The 19313-nt window shown below is 47.8% G+C and overlaps 1 protein-coding gene across 1 annotated transcript; it reads right to left on the reverse strand.

Annotated features, from left to right (window-relative positions):
• Window positions 1-2878: 2878 nt before the first annotated feature.
• LOC144179785 (uncharacterized) lies at window positions 2879-16987 on the reverse strand. Its single transcript, XM_077708221.1, has 3 exons — window positions 16438-16987; window positions 4922-5246; window positions 2879-3522 (listed from the first exon to the last, which is right to left on the reverse strand). The coding sequence occupies exons 1-3, from the start codon at window positions 16985-16987 to the stop codon at window positions 3120-3122; spliced, it is 1278 nt and encodes a 425-aa protein (XP_077564347.1). The 3' UTR covers window positions 2879-3119.
• Window positions 16988-19313: the final 2326 nt, after the last annotated feature.

Here is a 19313-nt window from a genome sequence, read left to right on the forward strand (position 1 = left end):
GTGCCCAGTGACTTGAAAATGTTATGTCAGCCAAAGGTGAACGACGGACAGCACGATGGCGGGTATATTACTGGGAAACTTGTAGCTTTTAAGCATTCCATACGCGCCTTTACTTCTTACTTTCCCAGAGAAGCGTGAATAAAGTCTGAGGTTGTTATACTAAGCTTTGCTCCTGTACTTTCCAACATGATCCTTAGCTCGGTACTGCGCGAGAGTAAAATTATTGAGGGCTGAGCTAGACACACGCTATCGTTCTGCAGTGTCCTCATGGTCGTGTCTTTGCATTGTGGGCAACCCTTTTAGCTAAAATTGTATAAAAGCTGTCAGTACTACTTGGGCCGGGATCGTCAGCGGCGGCGTTCGTAAGGAAAAATCCCCGCCACAATTCCCGTGCGCAAGCTCAGAGTCAGAAGGGATCTCACTCGCCACAAAGCCACTCGTCACAGGTGAACTGGTTAAAAATGTTAACTTGTCACAGGGCATCTCGTACTAGGAAATCTCGTGCCCCCCGGAATTTTCGTCACACGGAAAACTCGCGGTAAGAGCTTGGTTTAAACGGTTACAAGCAATGTATGGCGATTGCTATGTCTCGCTCTATTAAAAAAAAGTGCAAGAGAATTTCTTAAAAAGGTCGTTAGGTGGATATCTTTTGAAATCCCAGCGCAAAGCACAAAAAACAAGGACAAGGCGGAGGGCGAGACGCACAAGAGCCTGAGTGCCTCGCTCTCCCTATAATCCTTGATTTTTTTTTTCTTGCGTTGGGATTTCAAGAATATAAAATAGCAACTTGCCCTAGCATCCACGTAGATGGGGACACCGTCACAGTGGCGCAAATCACAGGGGGGGGGGGGGGGGTCAGGGGAGTTCTGACCCCCTTTGTGTTCAGGCTGAGGGTACCCTCCTCCCCTACCCCCTTGATAAGACTGAAAACATGGCTGCGTAATACGATAGGGGAAGAACGCCTAAACTGCATGGCTTTGGCACATGTTCATCACGACATTGTACACATCATAACTTTGCCGCAGTTCATAAAAAACTTCGTAGCGCGTGCAAGAACCACGCTCGCATTTTGTACCCTCTAAAAATGTCGAAATCTGGCATAGATCAGTACTCATGATGCACAGAATATTTATTATTCACGTCTTTTAACACCTTGAAAAGCACAGTGCAATTACGTTATTTGTGAACTCATGCTCGTCTCTTTATTTAATTTCAAAGAGTAATACTATTTTTATGTAATTGAGAATAAAACTTGCATCTACAAACACGAAATGGCCGCAATGGCAAAATGAGTCTCATCATTGTGATTTTTATGGATTTGCGCCACTGTACCGTCATACACACGCACACCTCGCTTGCGGTCTCAGAAAACGAAAGCGCGAGACAAGCCACTGGGTTTAGTGGGTCGAACACGCGTGGATGGGGGGACTGCTTAGTTCTCGCTCATTCCGGCTGTGTTCTACGGGTAGCTCAAAAACGTAGCCTACAAGTATAGTCTATTATGATATACTGCAAGCCAACTTGAAACCCGGAACAGGCGTTAATTATATTTAAATAATTACATGCAACTTTCCTTTGTATTACTTGACGCACGGGAAAAATAGAAAATGGTACAAATGACGCATTGAACAGGTTATACATCAAATGAAGAATGCTCTTTAGCGTACTCGCTTTAAAACTTTGCTGGGGAACGGGAGTTTCCCTTCAAATTCCGGCGCACCTTTGAAACATTGATGTCAGTCAGGTCCGCGGCATGCATATGACTGCCAGTTACCGCCATTACTGGGACTGCGGACTCGTCTGTTGCCATTTTCGCCTTACAGAGCTTTTATATCCCGGCACATCCAGTAAGTGGCCGACCTGCTTTGTCTACAATTCGTTGTACAATATCATGGGTGCGGACCGTTAAGTTTCGTTAGCTCTATGCGTCTCCAACGGCTGCTGTTTCTTTTTGGACCGGCGTACCAATGGAAATAAAGGTAGTTAGCTCACTTCAACCCTTCAAAAGAAAATTGAAAATGTTTTTAGCTACTCACCAGTAACTCCTAGAAATATGTTGCTTGTGTGACATCTTTCCCTGCTTGTTCTGTTGTCAATTGATTCCAATTTTCCAGTTTTTTCCACAATGTGTTGTATTTTCTACAATATGCCATTCTGAAACGATGTTTTATAAGATTTGTGTAACGTCTGCAACACTTGCTGGTTGTATTGTGCTCACAACTTGTGATCTCCAAAACATCTAGCATAGGAGGTCCCGCCTGCGGTGCGGAAACCTTAGGACCTCCTCCTGTAAATTCCCCCAATGTTAATACACTCTTGTACTTTTCTGAATAAATTGGAATAAAGAAGGCATGAACCTAATGTAATGAGGAATACAACCATCCTGGGACCATAGCCTTTGTAGCGTGAAGCTTCTTTGTCCGGGTTGGCGTGATTTGACCATAGCCTTTTAGCTAAAGGTTATGATCCTGCTTCTGAAGATTCCGTGCTCCATGCTCCTACAGGTTGTGCTCCCTGTACCTGATCGGTCAAGGTTTTTTGCTCACAAGGCCGCCACGCACTGAAATCCAAATTACGAAAAGGTACTTTCCCGTGCAGACTACTTCTGCGAAAGTGCTCTGGTATCTGCTCCGCATTTCAAACACAAGTGCAGGTGGCGCGGATCTTTCCAGTCAGCAGAACCTCCCTCCTCTCCCCCTGCACCCTTAAATAACAACTGCAACGAAATGGCCATTGCCGAAAGTGCTTCAAACTCACACTCAATCACCCTTTCCGCTCAGCGTTGGCCGATATTAAATAAGGGTGCAGTACAACAAAGCTGCGTTGAGAAACATTTGACGGCATGTTATGAATGCCTCTGAAACTATATGTATACCTTATGGCCATCGGGCAAAACCTATTGCAGGGCCAACAGGCTGATGATGCACAGCCTCGTGCTTCCTCCGGTGATAGAACGAAGCCAAAACAACAAGATTCAAATAACCATATATTTATTTACAAACGGTATTTTATTTGCTCCAAGCACTCGTTCCCTGACCTGCATCGTAACTCAACTAGAGACCACTTTTTGACGAAGACTTTGTCTGTACACTCCGCGCGACGAATGCATCTAGGACACGTCATTGATGGACGGCAGGCTTGATGACTGCGTACAAGTTGTTGTGCTGATCTCTCCACGGCTCCGAGTAATTCACGGTGGCGCAGCGCTGAGGTTTGCTGGCGCCAGCGGCAGCTGTAGTCTCGGTAGTTTTGGGAAGCACGGTCTTGCTGCCCGCGCTCGTCAACGGCCATGGGCGGCTGTGACATCCGCAGCACTGGCTGGACTGTGCGTGATGGTTGTGGCCTTGGCACTGGTGGCGTGCCGCGTAGTCGCCCATTGCCGAACACCTGTGGGAAGCCTGCTGTCTCTGCGCCTGCTGGTGCTGCTGGTGGCTGTGATCCGGGACCTTGGCCATCTGCTGGTGCTGCTGAGCCAGTTGCGTGCCAGGTGCAAGTTGCGATGGGGAAGACGGGTGGAAGGAGCTGCGAATGGTGAAAAAAAATAAGAAACGTGGAATTTGTTAGAAGTCCTTCCTGCCTCCTCGTGAAAGTTTTTGGTATTTTATAACAAATGAATGATCGTGGCTTGTGTGGTGCACAATACTATCGAAGGGAATCTACACGAGGGACAAATCTTGACATGAATAGGGCCTCGTTTTACAGCGTGACAGATTAACGTCGTGTTGACCAAGAATCGGACATCCCGCGAGTGTCGCAAAGAAAGGATCAGTATTAGCTACGAGACAGCACATATAATCTCGAAAGGTACGCGCCAATAAGCTGTAAATGGTTTATTTAAATCAGAGGAGGTCTGTCACCGCAGGGGGTGGTCAAATAAGCTATTCGTAGTTAATTTACGAATACATCAGAAGTGGCGTTTTATCACAGGAGACGGGTCATTCAGCTATCAGTGGTTAACTGTTATCTAAAGTGCACTTAGCACGTGCAGTTAACACGCTGATAACGTTGTTTTTAGTATTCCCTTATTACATCCCGTCTGACGTCGTGTAGCTTGAAGGAAGAAATTTCTTCAGTAATTACCATATTTGCGCGAATAAAAAAATCATTCTTTGGGTTTCTAATTGAGCTGTGGCGAGTTACGAAAGTCTAGTTCTTAAAAATAAATATGATTGCATTTTTTTTTCATGACCGCTTTCAAAGCTGTCAGTAGCAACTTTATGAAATCCCTTACTTCCCAACGATATTCATCTCCTTGGTGCATCTAGAGATTTCATTTAAACTCCCCCTGCACACCAAAAAATGGCGCCATAAAAAGCTATAAAGCTGCTCGAAACGTTTAAGTGCACCTTCTGTGCGCGTTTGCGTAAGAAGTGCATGTTCTTGTGTGCGCGTGGAGTGGAGGTGTTTGTGAAAGAAAGACGTAGAAAGAAATTCCCAAAAGACGATTTACTTAAGCCCAGGCACAATGAAAGCTGTACCAGAATCCATTTATCTAAGTGCGAGTCCTAGCCTCAACGAGTAGTTAGTTGTAAGTGGTCCACTCTTCCTCACTTTTAAGTTCTAACTACACAAACTGGATACTGTGTTCCGAAGTTATCGTTAGTACTATGCTCTCTTAAAAAAATACGTAATTTTAGTAAGAAGTCGTGCTTACAAATTCCACTTTAATCTAAGCCGTACTGTTTCAGAGCATGACTTTCTTGCGTCACTGTTTCAGGTACGCTTTAATTGCGCTCCGTTATATTACGTAGTCCTTACGTACACTCGGTTAGCACTTCCCAATACCCCTTGGCTGATTTTTATTTCTTTCGGGGAAGAAATGTAGGCCGAGATGTGATTTTGATTGCTTTTTTAACACGCTTGGCAGCAGCATTGTTAGCTAGCGCAAAATTTCGCCGAGCCCTGTAGCTGATTTGCTTACCTGTCGGCGTTCGGTGAGCGGGACGGCAGCGACGGCGAGCCTGGCGAGCAAGAGGACGAGGGTGAGGCGTCTTCCGCGGTGTCGTCAGTCGGCAGGAGGCCCTTGGCTCGCTGCTCCTTCTTGAACTTCATGCGCCGATTCTGGAACCAGATCTTGATCTGGCGCTCGGTCAACGTGAGCGCGGCGGCCATCTCCATGCGCCGAGGCCTGCACAGGTAGCGGTTGAAGTGGAACTCCTTCTCCAGCTCGAGCAGCTGGGACCGAGTGTACGTCGTCCGGGGCCGTTTCGAAGACCGGGCCACGCCGCTGACCTCGTCGATGCATCCTGCAAGCGGAACGAACGACGTTGCATTTCACGAACAACCCTAAATTCCACAAATGCAATGGCAAGGTAGCTGTCATGGTACATCCGTGAACTCCTAAGCGAAATAATTCTGGCAAACTGGAAGGAACGTAAAGCACCATGACTGGAAAATTCAGTAGTTACACACGCTATACACTCGCCTCGAATGAGCGTCTTGCGGACATCTGGAGTGGATGGGACAAATTAACCCTGCCGAGGAGTGTCGTGGTCATCGGGCTCCTACAGAAGTACGGCGGCGTGTTCTACTGCATCCTATACTCCCCTAATACGTCTTCTCAGGAGTCGAATACGATCCTACCGATCATTCTCCTCCCTATAGGAAGAAGGGAGCGTCATATGACACTGACAAAAGATGAGCTCGTGGCGGGGGTGCCATTGCGCAAGCATGAATGAACAAATAGTTAGTCGGATAACTATTCGTAAGACAAATTTATGAAAACAAAAATGCCAGAGAATCACGTTAAGCCTTGATCAATTCGGCTCTACAGTTATTCTGACAGTCAGGAACTTCCCTCCATTATTGCGCTTCATAATGTTGAAACACACGGTGCGAAATATTACTGGCTATAGATTTGTCGTGCATATCACCCACCGCTTACAATGCTTGTGAACCAGTGGGGTCGCAAGCATGGCCCGTCATAATGAGCGGTAATATGGGCCGATTCGAGTAAACCAAAGCAAACAGCCCTTCTATCATTGGCGATCAGTGTGATTAGCAGGTTCCAACGGCTCAAACAAAAAGTGAACGCCTTCGATTAAGATATCAAATGGCTCTATACAACTACAGTCTCTCACTCGGCATTGAGAGACTGTAGTTGTATAGAGCCGAGGCTCGGCACCTTGTCTGCAGCCCCAACTCCATGCCACGGATTCAAACAAGCGCGCCTTGTTTCAACGCACGGATGTACATACAAATTATATGCATGGATATATAAATCAACACCATTTCCCTCTCCTTCCGTTTTCGTCCTAGTGATTTTGCATTCGGCGGTGATTAACCGTTCCGCCTCCGGAGCCCGGAGCACGGCAGGCGCAGCAAAAGCGGGGAAGATAACGTATGGGGACGCTCGCTGAAAGCTTACGAGCATCAGGGACAAGCGTACCGGGCGAATAAAATCATTACGAAGCAAAGGGCTCTTGATACCTATTGCTTATTCAAGCAGGAATTGCTTAATTATGCAGCTCCATTCAAAAGCCACCCGGAGCCTCGTAGCACTTTCCGGGCTCCTGTTTTTCGCTAAGACACTGACGCCCGTGTCAGGCCTAGATATATATATCGCTCTTTCTCTCTCTCTCTTTCCCTTCTGAATTGGAGCCTACACGGGGCTAGGGCGGCTCTAATCGTTTGCCAGCTGATTAAGACGGCACAAGGGGCTCCTTGTTGGGCCGGGATACAGTTCTCCGCGGATCCGAGTCTCGTCGGCTGAAGCTCTTCGCTAATTGGCAGCCCGTCTTCGGGCGAACATCTTTCGTAAAATGTTTCTCCGCCTCGCCTTTACCCTGTATTCTGTTCCCCCCTCCGCCTCCCCATTTCCCAAGCTTTTCGTGATTCTGTTGTTTCCTGCGATTCTAAAGCTCGCTCCAATCAACGCTTTCAGTTTTATTTTCCTCACTTACGACGCGTGTTATTGAATTTAATTTTTTGTCGCTACTGTCGGCACACTTGTTTAAGTCCATTTACGCCCAGTACCGTTCCTCGGGTCCTGCAGACGCGCTCGCGTCTTTCTTTTTCCCCCCACATCCCCAGATCCCTCTTTTCCCTTCCTCCTTCCATTCCTTGCGCAGCGTCCGCTCCCGTTTCTCCCCTCGTAAAGTTCTTTTCTCCTTCGTGCGCGAAGCCCCGGGTGCCTTGTAGTCGCTTTCTCCCGTGTGTAACAGCGAAATGCCATTATGCCGCATACGTTCCCGGTGGCTTGCAGGCAACGGTGGCCGGCATCTCAGGAGATCGTATCACACGGGGCAACTCATTTCGTACAAGAAAGTTTAATTAGAAGGGGCTTTCAGTTTTAACGCTCGCGCGCGGGCCATACTATTAAATGCCTCCTTGCCACCGCCTCACTACTACTGGTGGGTGGGTATATGTATTTGTATATGTACTGGGAAACACGCACAAGCGACAGCGTGCGCTCCTGTACAGTAGTTCGAGCGGCTGTTGGTCCCCCGTGCATTGTTGAGTGCACTTTAAGTCGGATTCGCGAGAACGTGGAAATCTGTGGACGACGTGGAAGCATAAAGCAGTCTGCTTTCGTTTTTTTTTAATTGTATACGAACCTTTTCGTTATTTGCTTGGATTGTTTCCAAATCAGATTAAAAAGGTGTGCACTTTTTTAAAGATAAATTAAAAGAAGGCGTAGCGCGGCGTTGACTCTTGAATATTCAATAAAACAACCAGTGCAAGATCGCAAGGTCATTCGCATTATGTACGCGCTGTTTTTTAAACGATTCGCTATAAGAAAATATGGCCCAAGTATAAACTATGAACAAACTGGACCCTGTTCATCGATTTATATTTGGCGCATCTGTTACATGTCATCATTGTAAAGACATGAAATGCGGAAATGTACTGACAGAGATCTACAAATATGTCTGAACCTCGGCGTGGCTTTAACCAAACTCTTACTCCTTAAATAAGGCTTCTGCATGACTTTCAACCTCGAATGTACTCCTTAACAATATAAGGCCGTAGTTTTGCCTCCAGACGTATGCAGGCGGAGTAGCCTGTAGTGTATATGAAAATGCTATCCTCAACAAGGATTAACTTTTTGTCGTGATCACGTTGCTCTGCATAGCTGAGCATTGAAATCCTGTCAAGTTAGCACTGGCCCCCCGGCCTCCTTGGCCGAGAAATCTAGGCAGGTGCTGGGAGCAATGGAAGCCAACCACAGCCCGAATCCTCCATTCTTAATTGTTTGCGTAACTATACTGTCCATTACACCTCTTTCCGCCTCCCCCCGCTTCCCTCAGAACTTTTGAAACGAGAATCACTGACAGTTTTCTAACAGTTTGTCACCTAATAGCGGCATACTTGAACGCATTGTCTTAAAAAGAGCAGTTTCAAAAAGTAAGCGTCCCATAGCCAGAAGAAATTGACCCTGGTGTTCACAAAGCTTCTACAACATCTTTTAACTCTAACGAGAAGCTCACGGGACACAAACCGCGACATGTCTTCCGAATGACGAGAACAACAAAAAAAATAAAGGGGGGGGGGGGGGGGGTAAGGCGTACAATCCCCCAATAGCGCAAAAAGCTCGGCTCCCTGCAGCGCCAGTTAATAGCCGAGAGTGCCAGGCATGCGTGGCTGGCGCGGCCGGCCATTTGCTCGGTGCGCCATGCGAAAGCAGCGCATCCCGACAACAGCATTACTTGTCGCCGTCGCGGACCGCGCTCCGAGGAGGACTTGCCTCGCGAGCATATTCGGTTAATTCGATTACCTAAAGCCCACCACCCAGACCGTCTCGCGTACTCTGCGCGCAATCCCTCTGCCGCCACCCGACAAGCACGCGAGGGTGCATTGGCAACCACGGGATGCCAGCCAGACAACAGACCGGCCGCACTTCCCGAGGGACGGGCCGGTTATCAACGCCGGCCAACTCAAGAACACTGGATGGCGCTGAAAGCAGAAGCACGAGAAGAGTCCACTCGCCAACAGACTCACGCGAGCACAACTAGAGCGTGTGTGCCCACGGCAACCTAAGGCCGGCCTGTCCCTTTAATTCCATTTCCCTCCGCAAATTTATCTTGTGGCGCGTGGCAGGACCACCACGGCTTTCGGCGCAGCCCTAATCTTCTTGAAGAGAGTTCGCTTTGTTTTCATTAAGCCTTGGGAAATAAATCCTTGCTCTCGTTCGCTGCCGTGCACTGCCGCAGTGGCGCGGCGTACACACAGCGGTCGGCAAAGGACACACAGCGCTGATCTCAAGCCGTTCGTTCTTTTTCTCGCAAAAGAAGAGAAAAACGTTATCTACGAGGACGGTTTTTGTGGCGACCGCATAATGGTGTTGGGGCAATACGCAACTCAGTCTCTGAGACCGGATTTCATAAGCCGTGTTAAACAGACTTCCATGCTGCTAGGATTCTATGTCCAGCAGCGCAAAAAACTGCGCTTTGATTGCAAGCCGGCCTGTTGTTGAGAACAATGCTTGTTGTTGAGAACAACAACAACTCGTTATTGAATGATGATCATCCGCAAAGGCTTGTTCTATACCGAATCAATTACGGGCCTGTATGGACGGATTGTCGAAGCAAGCACGACGCATACGAGAAATATCGGATGTAAAATTTACTATCTCGTCCTAAAGAAAGTTGAGAGAAGTGGTAGAGCTACGGGTGCGCTGGCTGAAAGTTGCTCAAATTGATCGTCTCAGCCTCAAAGACCCAAATCGCAAACGAAGATCGAGCCTATGGCACTATTTTTTGCGCAGTAATTTAACTCGCCTACGGACGATCTAAATGAATATCGATAGGTGGTTTATGAGATACAGGTATACTATTAAACTCCTTCCACATGATGGATCCGTGTATTCCTCTCTCTCTTTTTTTTTCGTGATTTTGAAGTCACCGTTTTGACACAATGGAAACCCGGTTTCACGCACGCGCCGTGCGTCTATAGATCTTACGAGAGCTTCTCAGTCGACCAACTGGTTTATGGGTAAATGCAGCTTTGTTTTGGCAGAACGCTATAGGTCCCATTAAGAAAGCTTTTGCTTTAGTATAAGCCACTGCAAAAAAGTCACCGAATTGTCAAATCTACTTGAATTGTCTTTTCGGTCGATGCTGCCATATCATGACTTATACCGTGATCACCTCCCATTTTTTTAATGTTTTGTTTTGTTTAGTTTTGCAATTCGCGTTTATCGAAATTCGGGACATCCTTACAGAGGATTCCTGAGTCAACTTCGCCTCGGTGCATATACGGGCGCAGTGAAGCACGCTTAAAAGGGGCGTGAAGACAGACAGAACTTTGTTCAATTTATAAGACTAGTCTTCGGTAGCTTACACAGCTCAATTCCAGCCATAAAAGACTTTTTTTTTTTTCAACTGAAAAAACGCAAGAAATGCTGAAACACTTTCGAATTTCGCGCCACAGTGATATATGGGCTGCAGGGGTGTAACATGTGCCAGTACTAAGAAAAATGATCAGTTTGTTAAACTGAACGTTAGCATACAAGCGATACGGTCAAACGTAACTTTAGGTCTCGCTTCAATCGCACAGTCATGTTTCTTGACGGTGGTTTGTTTCCGATCGCTGTTAACCATGAAGAGATCATTCGTGTGGCTGCTTGCAAGCCCTTGTAGTTCTTAAAAAAAAAGTCAAATCCCCTTTCTTAAAAAGAAGATGGTTAAAAAACGTAGCTTTCTCCCATGCCATCTAATACCCCTGTCAGACAGCAAATCTAATGTCATTCAAACTGAATGACATTAGCTGTTAATGACATTCGGCTCGGCCGTGCGGGTCTACACGGCGAAACAAATGTCATTTGTGTGATAGCGGTGACGATTAACGAGCTCGCAAAACCGCAAAATTACATTTAATGTGCATCTAGAATGTTTTCACACGTAATGTTTTTTTAGAAAATGTAAAAAAAAAATATTTTTTAAATAAAAAAAAGAAAACCACCGATTTAGGTGACATCAATAGACATCACAAGTGAAGACAAGTCTGCTAAAAATCCGTATTAGGGCAGCGCACGCACTGGGGAAGAGATTTTCTTTTTTGTTAGTACTTGTTTGTCTTTCTTTATTTGAACAAGAACAAAAAGAAGAAAATATAAGTTTACTGACAGTCTTTACCAACAGTATTCCTTGGTTTATTACTGAATTTTCCTGTCTAGCGACGCGCTACTGCTGTCGAGGCTACTCATTTGGCCACTAACTGAGGTCCGGGACCTCAGTTAACCGCTAAATGTCATTCGCCTCAAATAACATTCGGTATTCTCGTGTAGCGCCGAATTAATGACATTTAGAGCGAATGAAATTTGCTCTAAATGTTATTAGATCTGCCGTGTGACAGGGGTATTAGTCAGAGTCCAAAGTCCAAAATCAGAACTGCTTCGACGGAATGGAATGGCCTCGCCGCTTCGTCGGACGAACTGCTTCGTCGGAATGGCGCAGTCGGATGGACGTCCGCTTCCTAACGCGAGGGACCCAAGTTTCGTTCCGACCACGGAAAGCGTTTTTTTCTTGAGGCGCTTCCGTAAGTTGGCTGTTCTGCAATGCATTTGGGCTTAACGATGGACGACACCAGTGAGGCATAGAGAGTTTCGCTTTAAAAAAGACATTGGACAAACCACCTTCAAGTGAGCAAAGCCAACTGGTTCTAGGCCACTTTCACTCCGAAGACGACATGCTCTCGTGTTTCAGCCGCACTCTAATAAAAAAAAAGGAAAGAAAATAAACTTCTTGCGACGTCTGGTTTATCCGGAAGCGTGTTTTTACCACTTTGGCTTAGCGGTGAATGAGTCCTACACGGTGTTCCGCGTTTGTCACTGCTCTGCACGTACATTCCGGGCATCGTCTGCGCTTTCTGAATTCCGGGCTGCACTTCACCGGTAATTAAGCACGACGAGAAAGATTAATGCGTCGCTTGCAAGCGAAAGCCAGCTGCTCGGGGACTAGCTGCCCGGCGAGAAAGAAACGCGAAACGAGTCACGTTCATAGGCGTAGTATGCAGATGATTAAAAAAATAGAAGAAAGGCAATTTGAAATGCGAATGGGGGAGACCTTTGCTGTGCTGGTGTTGGAATTCGACGCTCTCACCGTTATGCATTCCACAGAGGCGGGTCGTTCCGGCTTGTTTACCTCGTTAAAATGGCCCATTTTTTTCTCACGTCTTATCTCCTCCTTTTTGTTGTTGTAGAATTCGAGTTCCATTTTTATACAGTTTGCATATTGCGTGGCCGCTTGTATACATGTGATTCGGAAGGGTGAGGCTGCGATTGTTGGTTTACAGTCACACCAGGGAAATAATCTTCAATACAACAAAAACAATACACTTGTGGAAATGGTCAGCAGTAGATTGGGCATGGTTCTACTGGTACAACAATAAATTTAGTTTGTTTTGAGTTCTATATCGGGGGAATACGTGGGAGAGGGGTGAAGGAAAGAAAAATGGACGGAAAGTAGCACCAATATTTCTTATTTCGGGTAGAGAAGCCTGATATATAGCTCGGAGGTCCAACCATCAATGAATAATTGAAATAGGCAAAGTGGTTTGGAGTGACGATTAGGAAGAATAGGTTTTCACTCGTGAGAATTAAATTGTGCATAATGTTTACACGTTTTAAAAAAAAAACAAACGGACGTGTGGAAGAGAGAAGTCTACATATTTTAGGGAGCCATTTTGTTTAACCTTCAAGCAGGTTAATGCGTTTGACTATCTGGTCACGTTTGGCTAATGAAGAATATCGTGGTAATAAAACATAAGCTGGCTAAACGTGCTTGAGAGTGAACGCCAGCTGGAGGGGCGTGAATACCACCTCTAGGACGTCACAGTAAGCTCGCAAACATACTCGGTTAGGGCATCATGTTCGCCAATTAGACACCCGTTTCTATCGCCACGGGTGCGACAGTCATATACCAAACACTAGTTACATGCCTCGCCGGTATTTCATCCATGTGGCTAAAGAACCACGAAGCTTTAATCGAAGCTTACTACTTCAAGTTTAACCCAGAAAACGGCTGGTTCCTCGTAGCATCAACCTGACCTTCAAGATGAGCCCAGGGTAAATCAGCGCCTCGTGTGGTTGCGCAGTGAAATTGTGTAATCGCTCCTTCGTTCCAAAATGGAGAATGTGGAGGGCGATTGGAAGATTCAAGGGCGTGTGCCACTATAAAGGGGTACAACGATGCTGACTGCATCCAAGTTAAGTGCGCGTTCACCGACTTCACGTGAAAACCGAGCTGAAGCTCGGCAAAATTGCTTTTACCGCGTGCAGCCACAGCAAATTTTGCTTTAATTCTGTCACCGCTACGTCGTGTACTTAAAAGCTTCGCTGGCCATCCAGCTTCACAGAGTGGAATGGCTCGGGATTTTAACTTGGCTGGTTTGCATTTAAATGCGACTGGCGGCGTATTTTTAACCACGTTTGCGTTTAATGGCAGCCCACGTTGTAATCGCAGGAATGCACGTCGACCAGTATAGACGGGCGCTTGCTTGGGGCTTCTACGAACACGAGTGGAAGCCAATGGCTCGCGAAAGAAGACTAAGTGCCCCGCTGAGTGATTCGCCGTCCGATCCCGCTTTCGAGATGGATGGACCCGCGCCGTGACGGATGGCCTCTCGGCGCAGCGCTTTCTCCTTTACCGTGGGGACTTCAGCGCCGCTTAGGCCCCGAGCGCGCTTACACACGATTGCGACGACGACGTCACGTCAAAACTCCGCGGGTGATCTCCGAGGTTCCCTGCTGGGGATAGGTGTATATCGAAGTTTGACGACGCCCATCGGTGCAGTCACTCTGTCTTCCGCTCCACAGGTTGCTCTTGGAAGCGATGGCGTATACGTGTGCGCCCGTCACGCTGAACGTGGCGTGTCTTGTGACTTTATATAGAAGTGTCTGTGTTTAACACGCTGGTGAATATTATGGTGATTGGTGACATACTTTACGTGTGAATAACAAATCTTAGCGGGCTTTTGGCGTTTGATTTTTGACGACGCGTTTCTATGTTGTGTTTTTTAAGCCGATTTTGCATTAGAAAGAACGTCGTAATTAAAATATACCACTTTAACCTCACGAAGCAACGTTGGCTGCCACTGACTACTGATTTCAAGTTCGGCGTTCAAAACTGCGCCGCTCGAAGGGCCTCTCTAGGGGGTCACTCGCCAGCCTGACGCCCGGAATCAATACAAGTTTAGATAGAGGCCACCTTACAAATTGCGCTGAAAAGATGAAAAGGTTCATCAGGCGTACCATTTTTGAAGATACTTAAGCCAGAGTTTGAAAAGAAAGTTCACTTTCGCTGGCAACTACTATGCTCTATCTACATGGTCCCACCTTGCGAGTGTCACGGAAACATTCTGGCGGCAATACTATGCAGATACATTTCAGATGAAACGCGACAAATTGGAGATATCTGAGGGCTGCTCGTATTGGCGTGACTGCTTTATTCCTCGGATTGATTGAACGACTGCGGGAAAGATCTCCTTATAATCTAAATGGTTCCTGATGTGAAGTTTAAGAACAAAGTCTGTAAAATTAAGCGGACTATTTCCCCAGTGATGCTATAACTCATTAATTATTCCGATAAGTTAATACTAAGACGCAGTAAGCCTATTGCAGACAAAATCACTATATCATTTTGAAGCACTCGCGAAAGTAACGGCTTAGCAGTTGCTTCATTTCTATGGTGTTGTGCAGTCACCTTGCTCTACAGCGCGACTTCGTAAAGCAATGAATACACAAGAAAGTACACTTTTATTCTGATCTGTGTTTGAAGTCACAGCCACAGTATACCCCAACATCCGAACAGGGACAACACTTTTTTCTTTTGTAATTACTGGATCGAATTTACGGGTTTTGGAGGACAAGGAACAGTGTGGTGAGGTTATCAGCTCTGGTGAGCTAATTTGTTTGTATTTTATCTATTTCATCTATTTACAACGGTTAAACTGAGCATAAATTAATTTCGCATTCTCCAGAGGTGGTTCGCCATCTACGCCGTTGGAAGATTGTATGCATTAAAACAAACTTTGCATGTTTAAAGCAATACCGCAACAAACGCAAGTCACGCAGAAAGTGTATATCGTATACGCTAGCAGCAAATTCTCGTACACCATAAAGTTAAACGCTGATGGGCATCTTAGAAAAACAATTTGCAGAAACTCTTACATGAGAACTGTCGCATAAATGCGTAAGTCGCTCTTCTATACACCAAGCCAGTATAAAGTCGGCTTCATTACTACACGAGCACTTATATTGCAGGGAAGATATTTTTATGGGGTATTTATAGTCGGATATCTGAGAAGGACCCTGGGATAGAATGCCCTAAGGCGTTTAATAAATACCTTCTTCAGACCCTTCGTATCCCCTTAATTGGTATACACACAGCGGCCCCCTTGAAAGTCGGCTGCACTGTGAGAGGGAAATGGTTTGCCGGGAAGAAATTTTTAGGTGCAATATATGCGCTAGTATCAGAAGATGTGAACGTTATGGCCTTTCAATAACAGCGTTCACTTAATAGGTTGAAGTGGGACACATCAGCCGTTTTATTTGGTTTTCCGCTTTGAGTTCACATAAACATGAAAAAAAAAAAAAAAACACGTGCGGTAAGATCAATCCGTACGCACAATTTTCACGCCCGCAAAAGAAGTGTTCGCGATTGTAAAACAAACCAGGAGAACACGAAGAGCTAGAGCACCCGTGGCCCTGCCTGTCGGACAACTTAATTCAGTGGGACACATACTAAAACTGTCGATGTCGACGGATGGCCTGAGAAGTGCCGGAGGTGGCAGCGAGTACAAGCTACGGTCCATAACCGGTCGCATTACACGGAACATAAAATACCGGCTACCATCCAGAACCCGAAACCTACGCGGAACACTAAAAGCTCACACAACGCTATCGGTGACGGTCTCGGTGTCGGCCTACTAAAGCCAGCGGCGCAGTGGGTTCACGACCATTAATAAGCGGGCCCCTCCGGTGCCGGCGGGCGACTGACAGCAACCGCGGGCAAGCGGCCGTTCGCCGCAACGGTAAAGCGATCCCGCACGTGGCTACTGTCTTTCCAGACGCTGTAAAAAAGAAACCGGGACGACCCCCGCGCGGAGGGTGGGGGGCGGGTGGGAGGAGATGCGGGGTCTCGGGCGCGCGACCTTTCAACCGCCGGTCACTAACGCTTACAGGCGTTTAACAAATGGGGCCATGATCGGGTTTTGGCCTCTTCATCGTCTTTCCTATCGCCTGCTAATGGATGTCGGGAGCACCTTTTAAGTGGGGCCTCGTATATATTTCGCCACCGCGGAGGTCCAACAGGGAAGCGGGAGAGGGGGAGCCGCGGAGAGGCGATGTTGAAGCGTGGATGCCACCCGGAAGTTTACGAGTGAGAAAAGCCGGAGAGGGGCGCGTCGGAGAAATTTATGTATCGCCCCGTGATCGACGCCCCCGCTGTGTAGGCTACACGGCAACAAACACGCCGGGGGACCTCGCGCTCGTCTCACCTTGAATGTCAGAAGCGTTGGCCGTTGTTCCTTTATCTGGCTGAGACCTGATCTCGCGCATCCAGGGGTACACTGTCCTCGCATCGCCGCACGGTAGCCGCAGCTCAGCGTTCGCAACGACACCATTCGAGGCCTGGACATGGCTGATTTCCTTGTACTGGCCGGCTTCGCCCTTGACGGCCACTCGGGGAAAGTTCGAAGAGGCGTGGTGGGGCCACTGGTACGACGACGAACCGAAGGATGTCTGGGCGGTGGTCACGGGTGGATACGTCGTACTCGTCAACTGCGGTGCCGCCGCAGTCGGCCCATTCATTTCCGCGACCGCCGCGGAGGCTTGCACGGAAGGGGGGTAGTAGACTCCCGCGCTAGGCGCAGCGCCGTTGTCGAATGGTTTCGGCAGATCGTCGAAGAACGAAGCTCTTCCCTGGGCGGTCTGTAGATCAAACATGTTGGAGGTCGCGTCACCATAAAATTCGTCCGTCCACGGGCTCGCGTAGTAGAAGTCCGCGGCGGCCGCTTCGAACGCGACCGGGTGGTGGTGATGGGTCATGGAGTCGCTCGCTGAGTGAGGTTCGAGACAGCGAGCAGAGGGCAGCAACGAGCTGTCAATGAGAACCCCTTCGGGAGGCCAAAATTAGTTTCATTCGCGGCTGCGAAAAAACGTGCTTTGCGGGGAAAGGGATGTGTCCAGCGGGCCCCCCTTCGGGAAGCCCGAGGGGGACAGTCACGTGACGAGAGGTTGGCGTCCAATGAGTGCCCGCAGGACGGTGACAGATCACGGCGCCGTTCGGGCCGCACGGTCAGTGTTTACAGCCGGGGAGAAAAGCCCCGATGTCTGACCGGTCTCGGGGCCAGGCGGGATGCCGCTTTGGACGACGCCGCCGCGTGGCCCCGAAGAAGGATGAAGGGCCTTTTAGCGGCCGCTCCGACGCCCGCGTTCCGGTAACCGGACCCCGCTTTTCTCTCAGGTCGTCTACACGGCTGAGCTCGGAAAGCACCGTACCTGCCGTACTCGGCTAATCCCTCCGAAGGGGACGCCGTGTCGCAGGATAGACGCGCACAATTGCCGGTTCGGCGGCTTGTTCGTTTGAGAGGGACCGCTGCCTTTTCAGTGGCGGCTACTTTTTTTGTCAGCTAAAGAAAAAAGCTTCTTGGCGCCGGACGCCATGGTCGGTGACCTCCGGAGCCCTGGTCCAGAGAAAGGAGAGGACGTGACGAAAGGTGCCAAAAGCTGAGGACGAGTAATGAATGGTGCCCGAGCCGTATAACGGAGACGCGCTCATCAGAGACGACGAGCCCTGGGCCGTGAAGACGCTGTCATGGTGAGCGACCCTGTAAAGGTGAACGCTCACTGGAGAACATTTGGCGTTGCCCGTGGCGGAAATAATCACGCCTTCGAAACAAGCTGTTGCGGGTAATATTGCGGTCAAGATTCGCGCTCCGAGTCTTTTGACAAAGCCTCCCTTTCCTCCTATTGTCAAGATTTCACAACGATGGCACTCATTATGAGTGTCCTTTCAAATTAATGAAATGGAGGTTGTTGCGCACATTGCTAAGCCCCTTTTGCGGGATTTTGTGCCTCTTATCGGTGTTTACCCCCTACCCTTTCTCTTTTTTACTATTACTGACCAGAAAGAAGGGTTGCAAGTTACACGAAAATATCTTGCTTTGAGAGCATTAGCAAAAAAAAAAAAAAAAAAACAACAACAGGGTATGTATATTTTCCAGTTATGAACATAAGCTGGTAACCTGGGGTAACCTTATTGGTCTCATTGCAAGGTGACCTTCAATGACCCCAGCCTGGACACGAACGGTACGAACAAGGAAGACCGCAAGCGAAGCAAGGCATGTCAGCCGTGTATCAGATACGATTGATGACCCCAAAATTTAATTAATAATTGATTAGTGATTTATAGCAGGAATTCGGTTGGTAAAGGCGAAAATGCGGTATATGGATTGAGGTGAGTTAAGGTGGATTAATGATTGATTAGGGATCGTAAGTATGGATTATAAAGGTGGGATTAAGGGGATTAACCAATATTAAGATAGACTACGGTGCTATTAAATGCATTAAGGGCGTGGCTACTGTTTCGACGGGTGGACGTTTGTATAAAAGGTACCGGTCACAATAGTACGCCAGGGTTTCACCTTCAAAGCACGGCAGCAGGTTTAAGGGCCTTACCGAATTATACATCCAGTGAACTCGCCGAAAGAAGACGAAGCTTCCTAAGCATGCCTTGGTTGTAGCAGTAATTTTATACTTGGCTTGCACCCATGCACAGAGCGCCGCATTTGAATTGCCTCAATACTGCAAAGAAAAAAATTTGATACCGACAATAGCGCCGTCACTCGTTCAAAATATCTATACTTTCCCGCTGGAAAGGTTATGCAAGCAATGAATCTTACATTCTTTCAACGCGTACTGTTTTGTCGGAACACGTTGAGCAAGTGGTGGAGGCAATGATAACGCCGCATGGAAGCCAACGTGAAGTCTTCGTACGATGCATGGAGGGTCTCTGGCACACTTGTTACTCGGGAACACGGTCGTCATAAATCTTTTACGCAGTTCGCGTAGCTCCGTGCAGCGGCGCCGAGCGGTGCATAATATATGTCATCCGTCCTCTTCCCGTGCGCTCCCACGCGGGGCTGTTGATGACGCCGTGGCTGGGATGAATATTCATCTCGCCAGGCCTCCCGCGCTGAGGCAACTGGATCGCCAGTGTCGTCTCAGCAACCTTGCGAAAGATGTCGCGTGTACGTGTGACGCTGTTGCGTCCAGGCACCTCTGTATCTCCTATGCATTTGCCGGAAACAACACTGCGTTCCCGGCCGGACGTATATGGTGTTACAGCTCGGTTTCCACACAACGCAACGTT

Source organism: Haemaphysalis longicornis, unplaced genomic scaffold, assembly GCF_048455015.1.
Source record: "Haemaphysalis longicornis isolate Haplotype H1 unplaced genomic scaffold, Haemaphysalis longicornis Haplotype H1 scaffold_4, whole genome shotgun sequence".
In the NCBI taxonomy this organism is placed as follows: Eukaryota; Metazoa; Arthropoda; class Arachnida; order Ixodida; family Ixodidae; genus Haemaphysalis; species Haemaphysalis longicornis.